This window comes from Mustela putorius, unplaced genomic scaffold, assembly GCF_011764305.1.
Source record: "Mustela putorius furo isolate JIRA1106 unplaced genomic scaffold, ASM1176430v1.1 tig00003898_pilon_pilon_pilon, whole genome shotgun sequence".
Classification (NCBI taxonomy): domain Eukaryota; kingdom Metazoa; phylum Chordata; class Mammalia; order Carnivora; family Mustelidae; genus Mustela; species Mustela putorius.
In genome coordinates, this window is record NW_025422047.1 from 9,637,490 (window position 1) to 9,654,549 (window position 17,060).

Consider the following 17,060-nt stretch of genomic DNA (forward strand, 5'->3'; position numbering starts at 1 on the left):
TAAAGTTATAGTTTATAGGACTAAACTTTAAAAAAGTTTAAACAACTTTACTTTAAAGTTGTTTAAACTTTAAAAAACTTACTATAAATTATAGACTTTAGTTAATAATAATGTATCAATATTGGCTTCACCAATTATAACAAACATATCCCACTAACACAGTATTTAGTAACAGGGGAAACTATAGGTGCGGAGGGGTACTATGGGAACTCTATTTTCTGTTCAATTTTTCTGTAAACCTAAAACAGTTCTACAAAAGTAAAGTGTATTAGTTTAAAAAAAGCAAAACTGTGAACATGGGCTTCCTCTCCAATGAATTCTCTAACCCGTTATTAAAACTGGCCACCTGAGGGGTTTCCACAGGCTTATTATTTCACTTTTCCAGTTATATAGATATCCCAAATGTTCCTAATGTTTAAAATAAACTACTTCTAATATATCCTCACAGCATCCCTTTTTTTTTTCTTTTTTGAAGGATAAGTGGCTAAGCCTTTCTAGGCTCCCACAGATGAAATTAAATGGTTTTTACAAAATCACTGATCATCAATAAAGCACTCATTCACACGCAAAGTAATATCTGTCAAATTTTGATGTATCTCCAAATACCCCTCACTCCAACCCTATAGACTCCCTAACTGGCTGGTAATTCATAACTCTATGAACTAAATAATATTTTCACTAAAATAAAGGAGCCCTTATCTATTAAGTAGAGATACATACTGAAGTATTTGTACATGATACAATGTCTACCATTTCTTTTGTAAATTCATTCGTATCTGTTACAACCTTTTAAAGCAGAATATGACTTGAGCACTACATTTCCACTCATAAAACCTGCTGTTCTGAACAGCTTCACAACACAGCTAAGTGGGCTTTTAATTGCTACTCTAAACAATGCTCTTCAGAAAACAAACCCTATTATATTAAACTCCCATCAAGTTGGTTCGCTTTAACATACTAGTTTCTAGAGGCCTGGTGCACACAGTTGGTAACTACAGGGGATATAAGATTTTAAAAGTAGATCCTAGAAGGTGAAGTTGTTTTAACCAATATTTTTCTTTTAAACATCAAAGTGTAGCTCAGTCACTTTAGTGACAAAAAAATTTGGTCTCACTAGGGAATCCACTTAATAGCTAAACACTTTAGCCCACACAGTTAATATTAGGTTAATATTAGGTTATGTACACCTTACAACAAATGTTACCTTGTCCTGTTAAATAAGCTCACATGAAACCAGAAAGGAAAAACTGGCTGGGCTTTATTTCCTAAGTATCAGCATATCATAAGAGAAAGAAACCTTATCTTCCCCTTAAGCAATTACTGTTATGTCATGCAGATTTTTAAAATGTTAACAAAAATAAAGAAAAATATATCATCAGAGGGAATGAAGACAAAGTATTGAATATAGATACAAGTAATTCTTGGGATGGAGCTTAGAGCTTAGCCTACTTCTTCTACACATGACATGTCATCCTCTCCCTTGAGGGGTGACATCTCTTCTGGTCACAACAGTATTACTATCATCAGCAGTGGGGTCATCTTCATTGATAACAAAATTTGATCATCCCATAGATCCTGTTAGCATATGTCTGGGGATCTTCCAGAATGAAGTTGGAGGACAGAACTGCAGCTTCATAGAGCAGGATGACCACTGGTCATTCTTGTCATTTTGCCTTCTACCATGAGGTCTCGATCATAGAGTGGTCAGCGTTTTATCTTCAAGTGCTTCTTTGGTGCCATGTAGCCATGGCTGAGTTGCCTCTATGGCTTGAGCCTTCATGATTCTTTCCTTATTTGCCATCCAGCCACATGTGCTTGTGACAGTACAGTATGAGGATGTCACCAATCAGTTAGACATGAGCACCTTTTTTATTTGTTTCTTCAAAATATCCTTCATGATTTTGCACAGGTTTTCAAACTTTGTTTTTTTTCTCTTCCTGTTATTTTTCTCTTCTTCATTTTCTGCAAGTTCTAAGCCCTATTTGATAACAGACACTACAGTCTTCCCCTCAAAGTCCTTCTGCTGTTGAACACTGTACTTATCAAGAAACTTGATAGTATATACTTCTAGGCCATGCTTCCAAAGACATTCCACAAAGCCAAATTTGCTACCTGGTCCTGGGTCTTACCTGTGATGTAAAAGATATGCTTCTGGTATTCCTTCACTCTGGTACAATAGTTCTTGAGAGAAACTATCTAATGACCAGAAACAGATATGTAGTATCTTAACAGCTCTGAAAGCTTCTTCTGATTTTGAAAGTCCTCATGTAATTCCAAGCTTAATAGGTTTTTTAAATTTTATTTATTTATTTGGTGGGGGGAGATGGAGGAGGAACAGAGTGAGAGAGAATCCCAAGCAGACTCCACTGAGCACAGAGTCTGATATGAGTTTTGATCCCACGATCTTGAGATCATGACCCAAGCTGAAATTAAGAATCAGAGGCTCAACTGACTGAGCTACCCAGGCGTCCCCAAGCTTAATATTTTAGAGAAATGCTCATAGAGGTACCTGAGTGGTTCAGCCAATTAAACATTTGACGCTTGATCTCAGCTCAGGTCTTGATCTCAGGGTCATGAGTTCAAGCCCCACACTGGGCTCCATGCTGGGTGTAGAACCTACTAAGAAGGAAAAGAAAAGAAAAAGAAAGGAAAGAAAAGAAAAGAAAAAAGAGAAGAAAATAGAGAAGGGAAGGGAAGGAGGGAAGGAAGCAAGGGATAGAAGGAGGGAAGGAAAATAAATGCTCATAAAATTTTTGCAGTTCTGTCTTCTGTCAGTTCAGTGAAGAGTTAGTTCTAAGAATCTTTTGACCAAATTCTATAACTTTTATAAAATTTTGCTTTGCTGTAACATCTCATGGGAAATATTTAAAAGAAGATCCTCAGAGTACACGACACCTCTAATGAAATTCAGATATTCAGGGATCAGCTCCTTGCAGTTATCCATGATAAAAACTCTGAGAACATACAACTTGATGTTGTTCTTTATCTTTGTTTTCAAACAAAACAAAGGAAGTATCTCTTGGGACAAAAAGAAGGGATCTGAATTCCAACTGCCCTTCAATTAAAAAATGCTTCACTTCTAAGTGATCCTGCCACTCATCAGTCAAGCTCTTATAAAATTATCCATATTCTCCATTAATAATATCATCAGGATTTCTGGTCCAAATCCATTGACCACTGTATTTCTCCTTGATCTTTTTCTTTTCTTATCATCAACCTTCCTTTCTTTCTCCACCTCAACAGAACCAACATCTATTTCAGTTCTGTCATTAGACTCCTTTTCTTTTTTCCTCTTTCCTTTTTTTTTTTAAGATTTTATTCATTTATTTAAGAGAGAGAGAGAGAATGAGCAAGGGGAATGACAGAGGCAGAGAAAGAAGCAGACACCCCACTGAGCAGAGAGCCTGACACGGGACTCCATCCCAGGACCCTGGGATCATGACCTGAGCCGAAAGCAGACACTTAAACAATTGAGCCACCCAGGCGCCCCTTCTTCCTTTTCTTCAGCTTCATCATCGTTGACTTCTTTATCACATTCCTTCTCCACAAAAAGAGTAATATATAGCCAATAAACTGGGAGTGTTTCTTCACAATCATCTTTACTCTTCTTTCTTCCAAGAACTCAGTTTGGTCTTCCTTCAGATGCAGGATAACCTCTGTTCCAGGACCCACGGGTTGACCTGTATCAGTCCTAACTGTGAACGATCCTCCTGCAGAGACTCCCAGGCATACTGTTCATCATTATTACGTTTGGTGATCATGGTCACTTTCTCAGCAATCAAACAGGCACCAAACTGGCCAATTACAGAAATATGCACCAGCTGCAAAGTTTCCAAGAACATTTTGGTTCCAGACCTGGCAATAGTACCAAGGTTACTGATCAAATTGGCCTTGGTCATGCCAATCCCGGTATCCACCATAGCGAGGGTTAGATCTTGGCTGTTAGGAACATTGTTAATGTGCAGCTCTTACCCAGAATCTAACTTACTGGGATCTGTCAAGCTTTCATACCAGATTTTGTTCAAAACATCTGATGAATCTGAAATAAGCTTCCTCAGAAAGATCTCTTTATTCGAGTAGAAAGAGCTGATGATCAGGGACATCAACTGAGTGATTCCCACCTGAAAGGTGAATGTCTCAAAGCCTTCTCCTTCATCAGCTGGTTTTGGGTCTGGGTTTCCTCAGGTATCTCAGCTAAGGGACCACATAGGCTTCGTGATGACACAGCACCGGGACACAGAAGCCACTTAGCGTTTACTCCAGCAAGGTGGGAAAAAGTGTTGAAGGAGTAGCACATAGCTGCAATAAGACTGGCCAAGTGCTGATAACTTACTGAAGTTGAGTACTGGGTACAAAGAATGTTCTCTATATCATTATTTCTATTTTTGTGTATATTTAAAGTTCTTCATAATAAAAATTAGGGAAAATGGCAAATTTAAGATTTTTCTGTCTTGCTGCAGGATTCTAGCTATGTATCAAATTTTTGTTAAGAATCCTTTTGAAGCTTTCTCTCAGAACCTTCCTGCGGCTGCGTTCGGACCTTGCTGCTCCAGCCTCCAGGACACGTCCCATCCTTCCAGCCTGAGACTAGCAGTATAGAAAAAAAAAATACCATATAATTTCTTGCCCCGTACACACCTTGAGGCGAGCAAAAAAAATTAAAATAAATTTTAACAATGAGGGAAATCGTGCACATCCAGGCCGGTCAGTGTGGCAACCAGATCGGTGCCAAGTTCTGGGAGGTAATCAGTGATGAACACGGCATCGACCCCACTGGAACCTACCACGGTGACAGCGACCTGCAGCTGGATCGCATCTCTGTGTACTACAATGAAGCTACAGGTGGCAAATATGTTCCTCGTGCTATCTTGGTTGATCTAGAACCCGGGACCATGTACTCTGTTCGCTCAGGTCCTTTTGGGCAGATATTCAGACCAGACAACTTTGTTTTTAGTCAGTCTGGGGCAGGCAACAACTGGGCCAAAGGCCACTACACAGAGGGTGCTGAGCTGGTTGACTCAGTCCTGGATGTGGTGAGGAAGGAGGCGGAGAGCTGTGACTGCCTACAGGGCTTCCAGCTGACCCACTCACTAGGTGGGGGCACTGGCTCTGGAATGGGCACCTTGCTCATCAGCAAGATCCGAGAAGAGTATCCTGACCGCATCATGAACACCTTCAATGTGGTACCCTCACCCAAAGTGTCTGACACTGTGGTCGAGCCCTACAATGCCACCCTCTCCATCCATCAGTTGGTAGAAAACACAGATGAGACCTACTGCATTGACAACGAAGCCCTTTATGACATCTGCTTCCGCACTCTCAAGCTGACCACGCCAACCTACAGAGACCTGAACCACCTCGTCTCAGCCACCATGAGTGGTGTCACCACCTGCCTCCGCTTCCCTGGTCAACTCAATGCTGACCTCCGGAAGCTAGCCGTCAACATGGTGCCCTTCCCACGGCTCCACTTCTTCATGCCTGGCTTTGCACCTCTGACCAGCCATGGAAGCCAGCAGTATCGGGCCCTCACTGTGCCTGAACTCACCCAGCAGGTCTTTGATGCCAAGAACATGATGGCTGCCTGTGACCCCCGCCATGGCCGTTACCTCACTGTGGCTACTGTCTTCCATGGGTGGATGTCCATGAAGGAGGTAGATGAGCAGATGCTCAATGTGCAGAATAAGAATAGCAGCTACTTTGTGGAGTGGATCCCCAACAACGTCAAGACAGCAGTCTGAGATATCCCACCTCGTGGCCTCAAGATGGCAGTCACCTTCATTGGAAATAGCACAGCCATCCAGGAGCTCTTCAAGCACATCTCAGAGCAGTTCACGGCCATGTTCCGGCGCAAGGCTTTCCTCCACTGGTACACAGGTGAGGGCATGGACAAGATGGAATTCACTGAAGCTGAGAGCAACATGAATGACCATGTCTCCGAGTACCAGCAGTACCAGGATGCCACCACAGAAGAGGAGGAGGATTTCGGTGAGGAGGCTGAAGAGGAGGCCTAAGGCAGAGCACCATCACCTCAGGATTCTCCATTCCCTCAGCCTTCTTCCTCAGCTGCCCCTGTCCTCTCCCTCAGAATTACATTTTCTGCCTCTGTCTCTTTTTTCCTTTTTTGGAGGGTGGTCCTAGAACACAGTGCCTGACACATAACAGGCGCTCAATAAATACTTGTTGTTTGTTGGAAAAAAAAAAAAAAGAATCCTTTTGAAAAGCATTGATGGTAGGTTCCTCAATACTGCAGAATTACTAGTGATCAGTTTGAAATCATTAGACAGAAGTTTTTTTTTTCCTCTTACACCAGCACTGCAAATAAAACTGTAATTATTAAAAAGACAAAAAAAAGAGGTGTGTTGAGATACAGCTCAAGAGTTCATTAAAATGGAGAAGTGAAGATAGCCAGGATATCACCCTAAAACATTTACTGAAGATGGGGGAGAAGAAAGATAAAAAAGAATCTAACAGCCTAGGGAGGCAATTATCCCCTTTGCTCCAAGTTTCAAAGCAAATGAACTGAAAGACAAAGGTCTGAAGACAGTATAGTCCAGGGGCGCCTGGGTGGCTCAGTGGGTTAAAGCCTCTGCCTTCGGCTCAGGTCATGATCCCAGGGTCCTGGGATCGAGCCCACGGCAGGCTCTCTGCTCCGCGGGGAGCCTGCTTCCTCCTCTCTCTCTCTCTGCCTGCCTCTCTGCCTGCTTGTGTCCTCTGTCTGTCAAATAAATAAATAAAATCTTAAAAAAAAAAAAAAAGACAGTACAGTCCAAATGGAGACAAGGAGGAAACACAAAAAAAATGGTTATATGGAGATGTATGTTAATAAAAAGAAAAGCTTATTAAGTTTTGTGTTTCTATGTACTAGGGATACTCTAGAGAATAATAGTGTAGAAGTACTACCTAACAGGCCGACAGACAGATGATTTCGTTCATTTTTTTTCTTTTAAATTTTATATAAATTCAAGTCAGTTAACATATAGTGCAGTGTTAGTTTCAGGGTAGAATTTAGTGATTCATCAGTTGCATGTAACACCCAGTGCTCATTCCATCATGTGTCCTCCTTAATGCCCATCACCCAGTTACTCCAACCCCCCCAGCTCCCCTCCAACGACCCTCAGTTTGTTCCCTGTATTTAAGTCTCTTATGGTTTGCTTCCTTCAGCAGTGACTAACACATTCAAACACATTTGTAAAAACCAAGTATGATTCAGGAGTCAAACTTGATTAAATAGAAAATAGAAAGATACATCCAGAGTGGTTCTAAGAGTTGTGAAGAGAGAGTAATCTGGGTAGCACCATAGAGGAGGTCATTTAGAAGAAAAGATGAGGTAAAATGCTAAAGCCCTCACACTTTTCAGAGCCGATGAGAAAGGATCATCCTAGTAATCAGAGTTATACATGAGCTGAGGAAATCTAAGTTTAGCAAGCACAGGAAAGACAGAGAAAACTAAGAACTCAGGGTAATCAGGATAAAACACTGTGAGAGTTTTGAAAAGGGGAACTGATTTATTACAAAGAACAAAACTTAGGGTCTGGCTAAATTCACCATAGAAATTTTTTTATCTTGTCAAGAAACAAATCCTGTTATCACCTATCAAAAACATCAATTTAAAGATTTATTTGAGAGAGAGAGAGAGCAAGCTTGCATGCACAGGGGGAGGGGCAGAGAAAGAGGGAGAGAGATGACCCTTAGGTCACAACCTGAGTGGAAACCAAGAATGTGATACTTAACCAATGGCACCACCCAGGCATCCCTGAATATCATTTCAAAACCAACCAATCTTTTAAAGGGTTAACCTCTGGTTATATATCTTCTCCTTACACACTTAGCCTTTTTATTGGGGCCAGTGAGTAAGAAGTCATTATACAAAAGGAGGCAAACCTAAGTCAGCCTCATAAAATGTTCTCAAAAAGGCCTAGATTCTAAAGCACCCTTAATCAAAATAAGTTGTAAGGCATTAAATATACAGAAGGTATAAGTTAGGAAGCCAACAAAAGAGTCAAGGGCTGCCTCACTGAAATACAGAGATTAGAATTAAAATTAAAACTTCAAAAAAAAAAAAGGAAAGAAGAAGAAATACAGACCAGAAGATAAAAATTTGTTTGTTTTTGGAACATGAAGAGTGTGAGGACCAGGATGTAGTTATAAGCAGGTAGGAGAAACATTTTAGTTAATGGTACGGAAGATAGAAGGAAAGACTTAGCATCCTAAGGTTTCCAATTCATTCATTAAAAGGTACTAAAGTTATCTTCAACCTTTATCCCATAGAATCCTGGATAAATCGTGGCCAAAATAGGCAAGAGAACCTATGGAAAGGGCTGTGGAGCTGTATTCTGCCTCACCTGGAATACCTCCTCAGAGCCAAGTAAGAGAAGTGAAGTGGCTTGCTCCAGGCCACTGATGCTGACACATCCTTTACAGGATCATCGTCTGAGAGTCAAACAGATCCCCTAGGATCTGTGCAAACCAGGAACAGGTAGCTACAGCTGCACCTATTTGTGGCCTCTGTGTCACTGAGCTGGAAACAGCTCCAAAGAAATAGGGAGTAAGGAGAAAGGCTAAAAAAAAATAAGACAGCGTCATCTTTTCCCCATTCTTCCTTTTCCAGTTACATTTTTTCTAGTAGTGACAATAGGTTTTGATCTATCCACTGCCTTCCTAATTTCCCATGTTTTGGGAAACGTAAGTTTGGGCTAAAAATAACTATTAAACAGATCTAGCATTTTATTAGCATCAGGCTCTAAACAAATGAGCCAACTGGTAGAAACACCTGGGTAATGAGAAAGCTTAGGCAAAGGACAATGATTAAAAGAACAGACATTGCCAGAATACATAATACACATTTCATCAACTTAATACGAACCAGTTCACTAGAATTCCAAACACCAGGAATTCACAAGGAGAGTACAATCACCCTAGAGACTACACAGCCACAAATTTGAAGGTCCTAGGCTACAAAGCATTTTGGGCTTACTACTTCTACCAATTACAGTTATTTCTACTAATTCCAGCAACTTCTTTTGCTCTATATTAGTACTGAATTTTTTTTAGATACTAATGAATGTCCTATAACAATACCAAACGTTCAAGAACTTAACAAGATCATTTAATGTGCTAATCACCCATTTAATTTTGATTCAGATACAACATTTAAAAATAAGTAATATTGGATTATATCATTAACCTGAAAATACAAAGATGAATACAAACTAGCAATGCATTCAGGGTTTTACATCACTGGGTTAAAGTCAGAAAAAAAAGTTATTTATCCTTGTAGTAAAAAACAGGAACCCAAGTAGCAAAATATATCTCAAAAATGACAACAGGGCCAGAAAAAGTTACTCTATGAAACTGAAGTTAAAGAAATCACATAACAAATACTATTATTTTTAATCCACCCTGCAGTGTGATTTGAAGGTTTCCTTAATGTGATTAAAGCATATTTACCTCCAACAACACAGGCAGAAACAACTCAGAGGTATTCATGTTTAGTGGTTTAAAAAAAAAAAAGGTAAATTCTTACCGATTGCCTTACAAAAACACTTTCTAAGGCAGAATGTTTCAGCTAATTCACTCTCTCATCCAGACTCACTATGAAAAGGAATTAAAAAAAATAAAAAGAGGGGTGCCTGGGTGGCTCAGTGGGTTGGGCCGCTGCCTTCGGCTCGGGTCATGATCTTGGGGTCCTGGGATCGAGTCCCGCGTCGGGCTCTCTGCTCAGCAGGGAGCCTGCTTCCCTCTCTCTCTCTCTCTCTCTCTACCAGCCTCTCTACCTACCTGTGATCTCTCTCTGTCAAATAAATAAATAAAATCTTTTAAAATATATATATATAAAAATAAAAAAATAAAAAGAAAAGGAATTCCCACAGTCCAATTAGCCTAAGCAATTAATATTTCTACTACTACTAGCTAGTGATAAAATTTCAAAGAGAAAAATACTAAGCATTGTTTATACTGAGCTGACACCTGATTATTCAGTTAATAGAGGATGTAAAGACATTCAGAAAGATAAAAATAAATTATAAACTGTCTGGTATATCATACAAAGCAGCTTACCTTGTAGTTTTTTCAAAACAGCCACCTCCATTTTCAGAACTTGTTTTGGTTGTTGAGCTGATTCTACCTTCAGTGCAACATTTTCCCTGGTAAGCATGTCCAAGGCATCGTAAATTTCTCCAAAGCCCCCACCCCCAATCTTCCTCAACTGCACAGGAAATAAGAACATACACACATACAATTACTAGAACATTCTAATTGGAAATCAACTCATCTCTTATATTGAAAAAATAATATATAATGTTATTATCCCTATTTGAGGACAAAAGATCTCAATATTGTTAAATTAATTACACATATGTCAAGAAGAAAACAAATGCCTAGAAATAGCATCAAAACTTTTCTCACAGTTTTGCCCACAAAAGGTAATGAAATTATCTTAGCCACAACTTTAAAATTTAGTCTACAGCCAGCATTAAAAATGTCACAAAAAAGCATAATATCTCAAAGTTTTACTTCCCACAAATGCCCCTCAACAACCAGATATGTTCTTTTAATTCTAAGGCAATCATTTGAAGACTTTTTAAACCATGAAATCTTCTTGCCAACTGAAAGCTTATCTGGAATCCAGCTGAGATGCATATGTGGGGAGGTGGGAGTGGGGCAACCAGAGCCCAGCCCTCTATGCATCACTTAACCTCCTCTCTGACTCCAAAGAAGAGACAAACTCCTGTCCAGAATATGCTATATAACTATATGCCCAAATAATATGCTCAAATACTAAACTTTAATCAAATAAAACACTTTCAACCAAAATTTAATATCCTTCCTGATAAAATGTGTTTGCTTAACTGGGGGAATACCAGGATCTCTGTCTGAGTATCACAGGCAAGTTCTCAGGTGTCAGTGACAACTTAGCCTATAGAGCTACAACCACCAGGGTGGGTAATATATTTCATGTTAGATACAGCATGGAATTAGCCTTCTTCCATTTCCTGAAGGTCCTCTCCCTTCCACATTATCAAACATCTAGGATGTGATATAATGCCAGAAGCCATCACTAGAGGCACACAGTCCTAAACTCTAAACACGCCAGAGGACTCACTTGAAGTTCTACTTCCTTCAGCACTGGGTCCGTTCTGATTACTAACTTCAGGCTGATTTTTCTATCTTCTGAATTTCTATAGTCATTTGCTTAATTATTTAATTACTCATTTTTCTAGGCTAAACACCTCAGATATCACTTATATTAATACACTGGACAGTTTTTTAACTTTCCACTGTCAATGTCCTAGCCCCCCTAGTGAAACCAAGCTTCTTCAGAGAGAGTCACTCTTTTCTATTTTTTTGTTTTCCTTATTTCGAGTGTCTAAGTGGTAACTACATAATTATTGCTAAACAACTATTCAGTGCTTTGTATATAAGAGCCATAATCCTTTATTCCAGTGGGTGATAGGAAAAGATACCATAAGGAGCTACAGTATGAACTCAGGATTAAAATAAAGTTTGAGAACTTCATTTCAGTTAAAAAGTTTTTTGTTGGACCCTGAACAATACTTACAATTCTTAACATTTGCCCATTAAACAAAACCTAGTATAACTTTAAAAACGCATAAACAGTACAAAAGGGACACCTCTCTAATTATAGACTGTACTGAGAGGTAGCTTCATGTTTCACTTTACAAAAAGACCTTACCAAATAACAGAACAAAAAAATCTACACCAAAGTAATGATTTTGTACCTTGGTCTATTCCTATGTCACTTCAATGATAGTGGAACATCAATTTTTTTTTTTTTACTGAGCTCGTCAAAGCACTAAGACATCATTAATGCTATAAGGCAAAGAGCTAAAGACAGTTTAGTATGATGGGGGGGTAGTCAGATTAGGGAAAGTATAGAGATAAGTGGCAGACTTTCTTTACCAAAGACAGTATCAACAATATCAACAAACCCTTTGCTCTTCTTTAGCGTGACCCTGCCATTCACCCATCAACAATCAGTCCATTCCCCAACCTCTTAACTCTGGGTAAATCTTTTGACTGCTTTGACCAGCAGACCACCAGCCCTGAGAATAGTCCTTAACAGCCTTGTTGCTTTTGTTTCCTGTCACTCAAAAGCCAGCTACTATGTAAAAAGTCTGACCATCCTGAGAAGACACAGATCTCTCTGTGGAGAGATCCTAGAAAATAAACTACTAGGGATGAAGGGGAGTGGGTAAGAGAACAAAGGACCTCCAAGTCACCAAACAAGCCATTTGGGAATGGATCCCCTAATCCAAACAATCCTGCAAGTACCACATGGTTGAGACAAACCACCAAGCAAACTCTTCTCAAATTCCTAATCCACAAAATTATAAGCAAATTAAAAATTGTTTTAAATCTCTAAGTTTTGGCGCCTGGGTGGCTCAGTGGGTTAAGCCGCTGCCTTCAGCTCGGGTCATGATCTCGGAGTCCTGGGATCGAGTCCCGCATCGGGCTCTCTGCTCAGTGGAGAGCCTGCTTCCCTCTCTCTCTCTGCCTGCCTCTCCATCTACTTGTGATTTCTCTCTGTCAAATAAATAAATAAAATCTTTAAAAAAAAAAATAAAATAAATCTCTAAGTTTTGATGTAGTTTGTTCATAATGATAGATAACCAACACATCATCCCTAAAAATGGGCCTATGATTTCTTACTAAAATGCCACTATACCTCCCAATATATGTATGTTCCATACATATATTAAGTCTAATTATCAGGACAGAGCAACTATGCCAGGCGTAGCTGCATTTGTCACCTTTTGATATGTCTACTAGAAAAAGCCAAATTGATTATAGCACTTAACACAAAACACTCACCAAAGCAACACTCATTCCTGACTTACATAAAAGACTACTAACTGTTGGAATTTCCCTACATCAATCCATGATGACAACATGGTTCTTTTCTTATATTTACTCAAGTAAATTTTCAAAGCCTACTGAACTGCCTAACTGGCAAAACACTGTAACCCAGATACAATATTTGTAATTCTAAAGGACCAATCTTCTTTTTCTAATCTGTGATAGAGTAAGGAAACCACTAAAATAACTTTGCTAAACCTGCTAGTGGAACAAAACTTTAATAAAAGATGGTAGCGATAAAATATATACTTAAATATATCTAAAACAAAAATTGTGTCTTTAAGAGCAGGAAAGATGATAGATTCCAGGTCTAGGGCAAGGAAGACTTCAAAAGACTTATTATTAGGATCAATTATTAGTTGAAAAGACTCAAGAGACAACATGAATGGTGTCCCCTAGTCAAGTGAGAAAATTTGGGGATCAATACGGATAATATCTACAACTGACTGAAACATTAAAAGATGTTTAAATCCATGAATTCTTAATTGTATATTTTTTTAAATTCCATTGGTAACTTTTGGAAAATGATATGGCAGCAATTCATTATTCTGAAAACTGGTCAATTAAGAAATTATATATGTATTGCTTTCCTAATCAAAATGTATCTCAGGGTAATCAAATAGCTGATGATAGGAAATTTCTCTTTGTAGACATACTTCAACTAAAAATATGAAGGAATGACAGAATGTCACAATCTGCAATTAATAGACTTAAAAATGATGATCAACAGTGCTAAAATGATCATGGGCTATAGGACAAACAATGTCTTAACAGATGATAAGACATTCTGTGCCTCCTATTGACAGTTCACAATACCCTTTACAAAAAAAATGCCACCTAAATAAACAACCCTGAACTCAGATCTAACTGAGCCTCAATAGCAGTATGCATAAAACACGAGACAGTGAAACATGTTAATACCACATGGAAGAAATCAGAGGAATCGAAACTATGGGAAATTCTACAGGCAAATGATCTACTTCCTTCAATTAAAAAAAAAAAAGGAAAAAAAGAAAGATGAAAAGAAATCTAGAAATTTAAAGAAACATAAGTGATGTCAACCAATTGCAACACCCCAGCTTTATATGGATATGATTTAAACCATTAAAAATAATTTACAATGGGGAAATGTGAAAGTTAAAAGGATACTTAATATTAAAAAATTCTTACTTTTCTTAGCTGTGATAGTATTATGATTACATTTTTAAAAGAATTTTTATCCTTTAGAGATACATAACCCAAGGATGTACAGAAAACATGTTAAGGTAAAAGATTTGCTTCAAAATATTCTGGGTGGGAGGTTAAAGAGAAAACAAGACTGACTACAGAATGGTAACTATTTAAGCTGGGGCATGAGTACATAAAGGTTCATTAAATCAGTCTTGCTATTTTTACGTATGCTTATAATTTTCCTTAATAAAAGGTTCAAACATTTTTAAAAAGAGAAGTACACTGTATGGTATTTTTGTTGTTGTCGGTTTGTCTTTCCTAAGTACACTTTGATCTACCTTACTCAACATTACCTATCAGAAATTAGGAACATTTATTACTATATAAAGCAAGAATTATGGTATAAACAGGATTTAATCATAGGAAGATAAATGAAAATATGCTTTAGGTATATAAGCAGTATATTTATTATTTTCTATGGAAATGCTACTTTTATCAAGATACCAAAAATTATCCCCTGATGTGTTCTCTCTCCAAGATGTGTACCCACCACTTTCCATCTTTCTTTGACCAGGATTCCAACACTGAGAATATCCGGTTGCTCTCCTCCTCCACTCATTGCAATTGACTGATGTGATAAAACGGCTATACAGGCATCCAGCTCCCAAGGATGGTTTCCATTTAACCTAAAACAAAGCAAAACAAAAAAAGAGCAGCAGCATATCAGGGCTCATTAAATAACAAACATTCCAGGGCCAAGTAGCACTACTAATTCTATACATTAATTAGGTTACTTTGTTGGAAGCGGGGTAAAAACCCCACAAAACTCAGTTTCAAAATCTGTTAAGTGCATAAAAAAAAAGTACTTATCTTTCCATTACAGATATCCATGAAATTGCTAGACACTACAAAGACATTATGATACAACACAGATATAATTTCAAGCACTGAGATTGCTAGACTGTAGAGCAAGCATGGTGTCAATGGCAACTGACCAAGACAGATCACTGTCTTTACTAAAACATATTGCTAAAGAAAAGGACATGGTACCTAACTTACTTACAACAGCTTATCTAGTTTAATAGGTTACAACTTAGAGCTTAACATCATCCAGAGCTAATAAAATTTTAATATTGTACATAATGCATTCAAAGTGCACAGAAAATAAACACAAGCCACAGAAAGGGCACTTGATCAATTCCAATACAATGATACTTTAAGAAAAAGAATAATATGTACAGCATACCTATAGAAAATGAAAATACAGCAGAAAAAGCTGGTCTAAAGAAGATGAAAACTGTAACTTTATGTTACAGAACAAACTAAAGAAACGTTTTCTAAAAAGCTTTAAAACAACATAAATCGTAATTAGAAAAGCCCTTAAATGAGAAAGCTAGATAACAGGAAGACTTAAAAAGAAATCTGAGCTAACTCAGAAAAGGACCAGAAATGAAGACTCAACTAGAAGAGACATAAGAGAAGACACCATATAAATTAGGGAGGAAAAAAAGAAATAAAATGAAAAAAAATTAAAAAGATATTTAAAAATAAAAGTGATAAAAGACAAAGTAAATACAAAATAGATATTCTAGGAGCCCCCAGCCCTAAAAAAAAAACCCATGCAATGAAATAGAATAAATACTAACCACTATAATTCAAAAAATTTCTGGAAATTAAAAAAAGGCTAAATCTATTTTTTAAAAAAGGCCAAATCTTCATATTGAAATGGTGGTATATCACATACGTGGGAAAACAACTCAGAAGATCAACATCAACACACAGTCTCCTAACACTACTGGATTTTAAGGAAAAAATTTCATTGGCATCTGCACAGATAGTCCAAATTATTTAGAAGAGAAAGAAAAAGACATTGGCACTGACCAACAAGAGACACTGGCATAAACAGTTTACACCAGCAGACAATGAAATTATATACTTAAATACTCAAAGAAATAAAATGCAAGCCAAGGATGTTCCATACAGCCAAACTAACTTTCACGGCTAAAGGAAACAAATGGTTATACAACACAGAACTCAAAGAACACTGTTCCCAGGAAATGCCCCCTGGGAACCATGTAACAAGTATCAGACAATCAAGAAATTATGATAGAAGATCTGGCATGAGGAATGGCCTGAAAAGGCCTAAAAGCAATGATAACCCAGTAGCAATGAATGAACCCCTGCCTTCAGACTGTGTACTTTAAACATCAATTTCTCATTTAAAGAAATCATGTCCCATCAAGGAAATAAAAATCAAAACCACAATGAGATACCACCTTACACCAGTGAGAATGGCAAAAATCAACAAGATAGTAAACAACAAGCATTGATGAGGGTGTGCAGAAAGGGGAACCCTATTACACTCTTGGTAGGAATGCAAGCTGGTACAGCCACTCTAGGAAACAGTATGGAGTTCCCTCAAAACGTTAAAAATAGAGCTACCCTACAGCCCAGGAATTGCACTACTAGGTGTTTACCCCAAAGATACAGAAGTAATGAAATGAAGGGGCACATGCACTCCAGTGTTCATAGCAGCAATGTCCACAATAACCAAACTGTGGAAGGAGCTGAGCTATCCCTGGACAGATGAAAGGATAAAGAAGATGTGGTTCATATATACAATGGAATATTACTCAGCCATCAGGATGAATACCCACCATTTGCATCGACATGGATGGAACTGCAAGGGATTAAGCTGAGTGAAATAAGTTAAGCAGAGAAAGACAATTATCATATGGTTTCACCCATATGTGGAACATAAGGAATAGTGCAGAGGGCCACAGGGTAAGGGAGGAAAAAATGAATGGGAAGAAATCAGAGAAGGAGACAAATGATGAAACTCTGGACTCCAGGAAACAAACTGAGGGTTACAGAAGGGAGAGGGTTGAGGGGATGGGGTAACCAGGTGATGGGTATTAAGGAGGGCATGTGTTGGTGATAAGCACTGGGTGTTATATGCAACTAATGAATTGTTGAACACTACATCAGAAACTAATGATGTGTTACATGTTGGC

The 17,060-nt window shown here is 38.2% G+C and overlaps 1 protein-coding gene and 2 pseudogenes across 3 annotated transcripts in view; 1 reads left to right on the top strand and 2 right to left on the bottom strand.

The window, feature by feature from the left end:
• Positions 1–17,060, bottom strand: part of TTBK2 (tau tubulin kinase 2) — a 177,258-nt gene that overhangs the window by 119,294 nt on the left and 40,904 nt on the right. Inside the window, exons 2-3 of one of the 3 annotated variants that reach the window (XM_004751215.3) lie at positions 14,597–14,732; positions 10,057–10,204 (exon numbers count right to left, since the gene is read on the bottom strand). In XM_004751215.3, coding sequence (XP_004751272.1) covers positions 10,057–10,204; positions 14,597–14,665 — 217 coding nt within the window. In that variant the 5' untranslated portion in view covers positions 14,666–14,732. Of the gene's footprint in view, positions 1–10,056; positions 10,205–14,596; positions 14,733–17,060 lie in introns of those variants that run through there. The other 2 variants (XM_004751213.2, XM_004751214.2) reach the window with 2 other exon arrangements.
• Positions 127–4,517, bottom strand: LOC106005635 (annotated as a pseudogene).
• Positions 4,563–6,105, top strand: LOC101680760 (annotated as a pseudogene).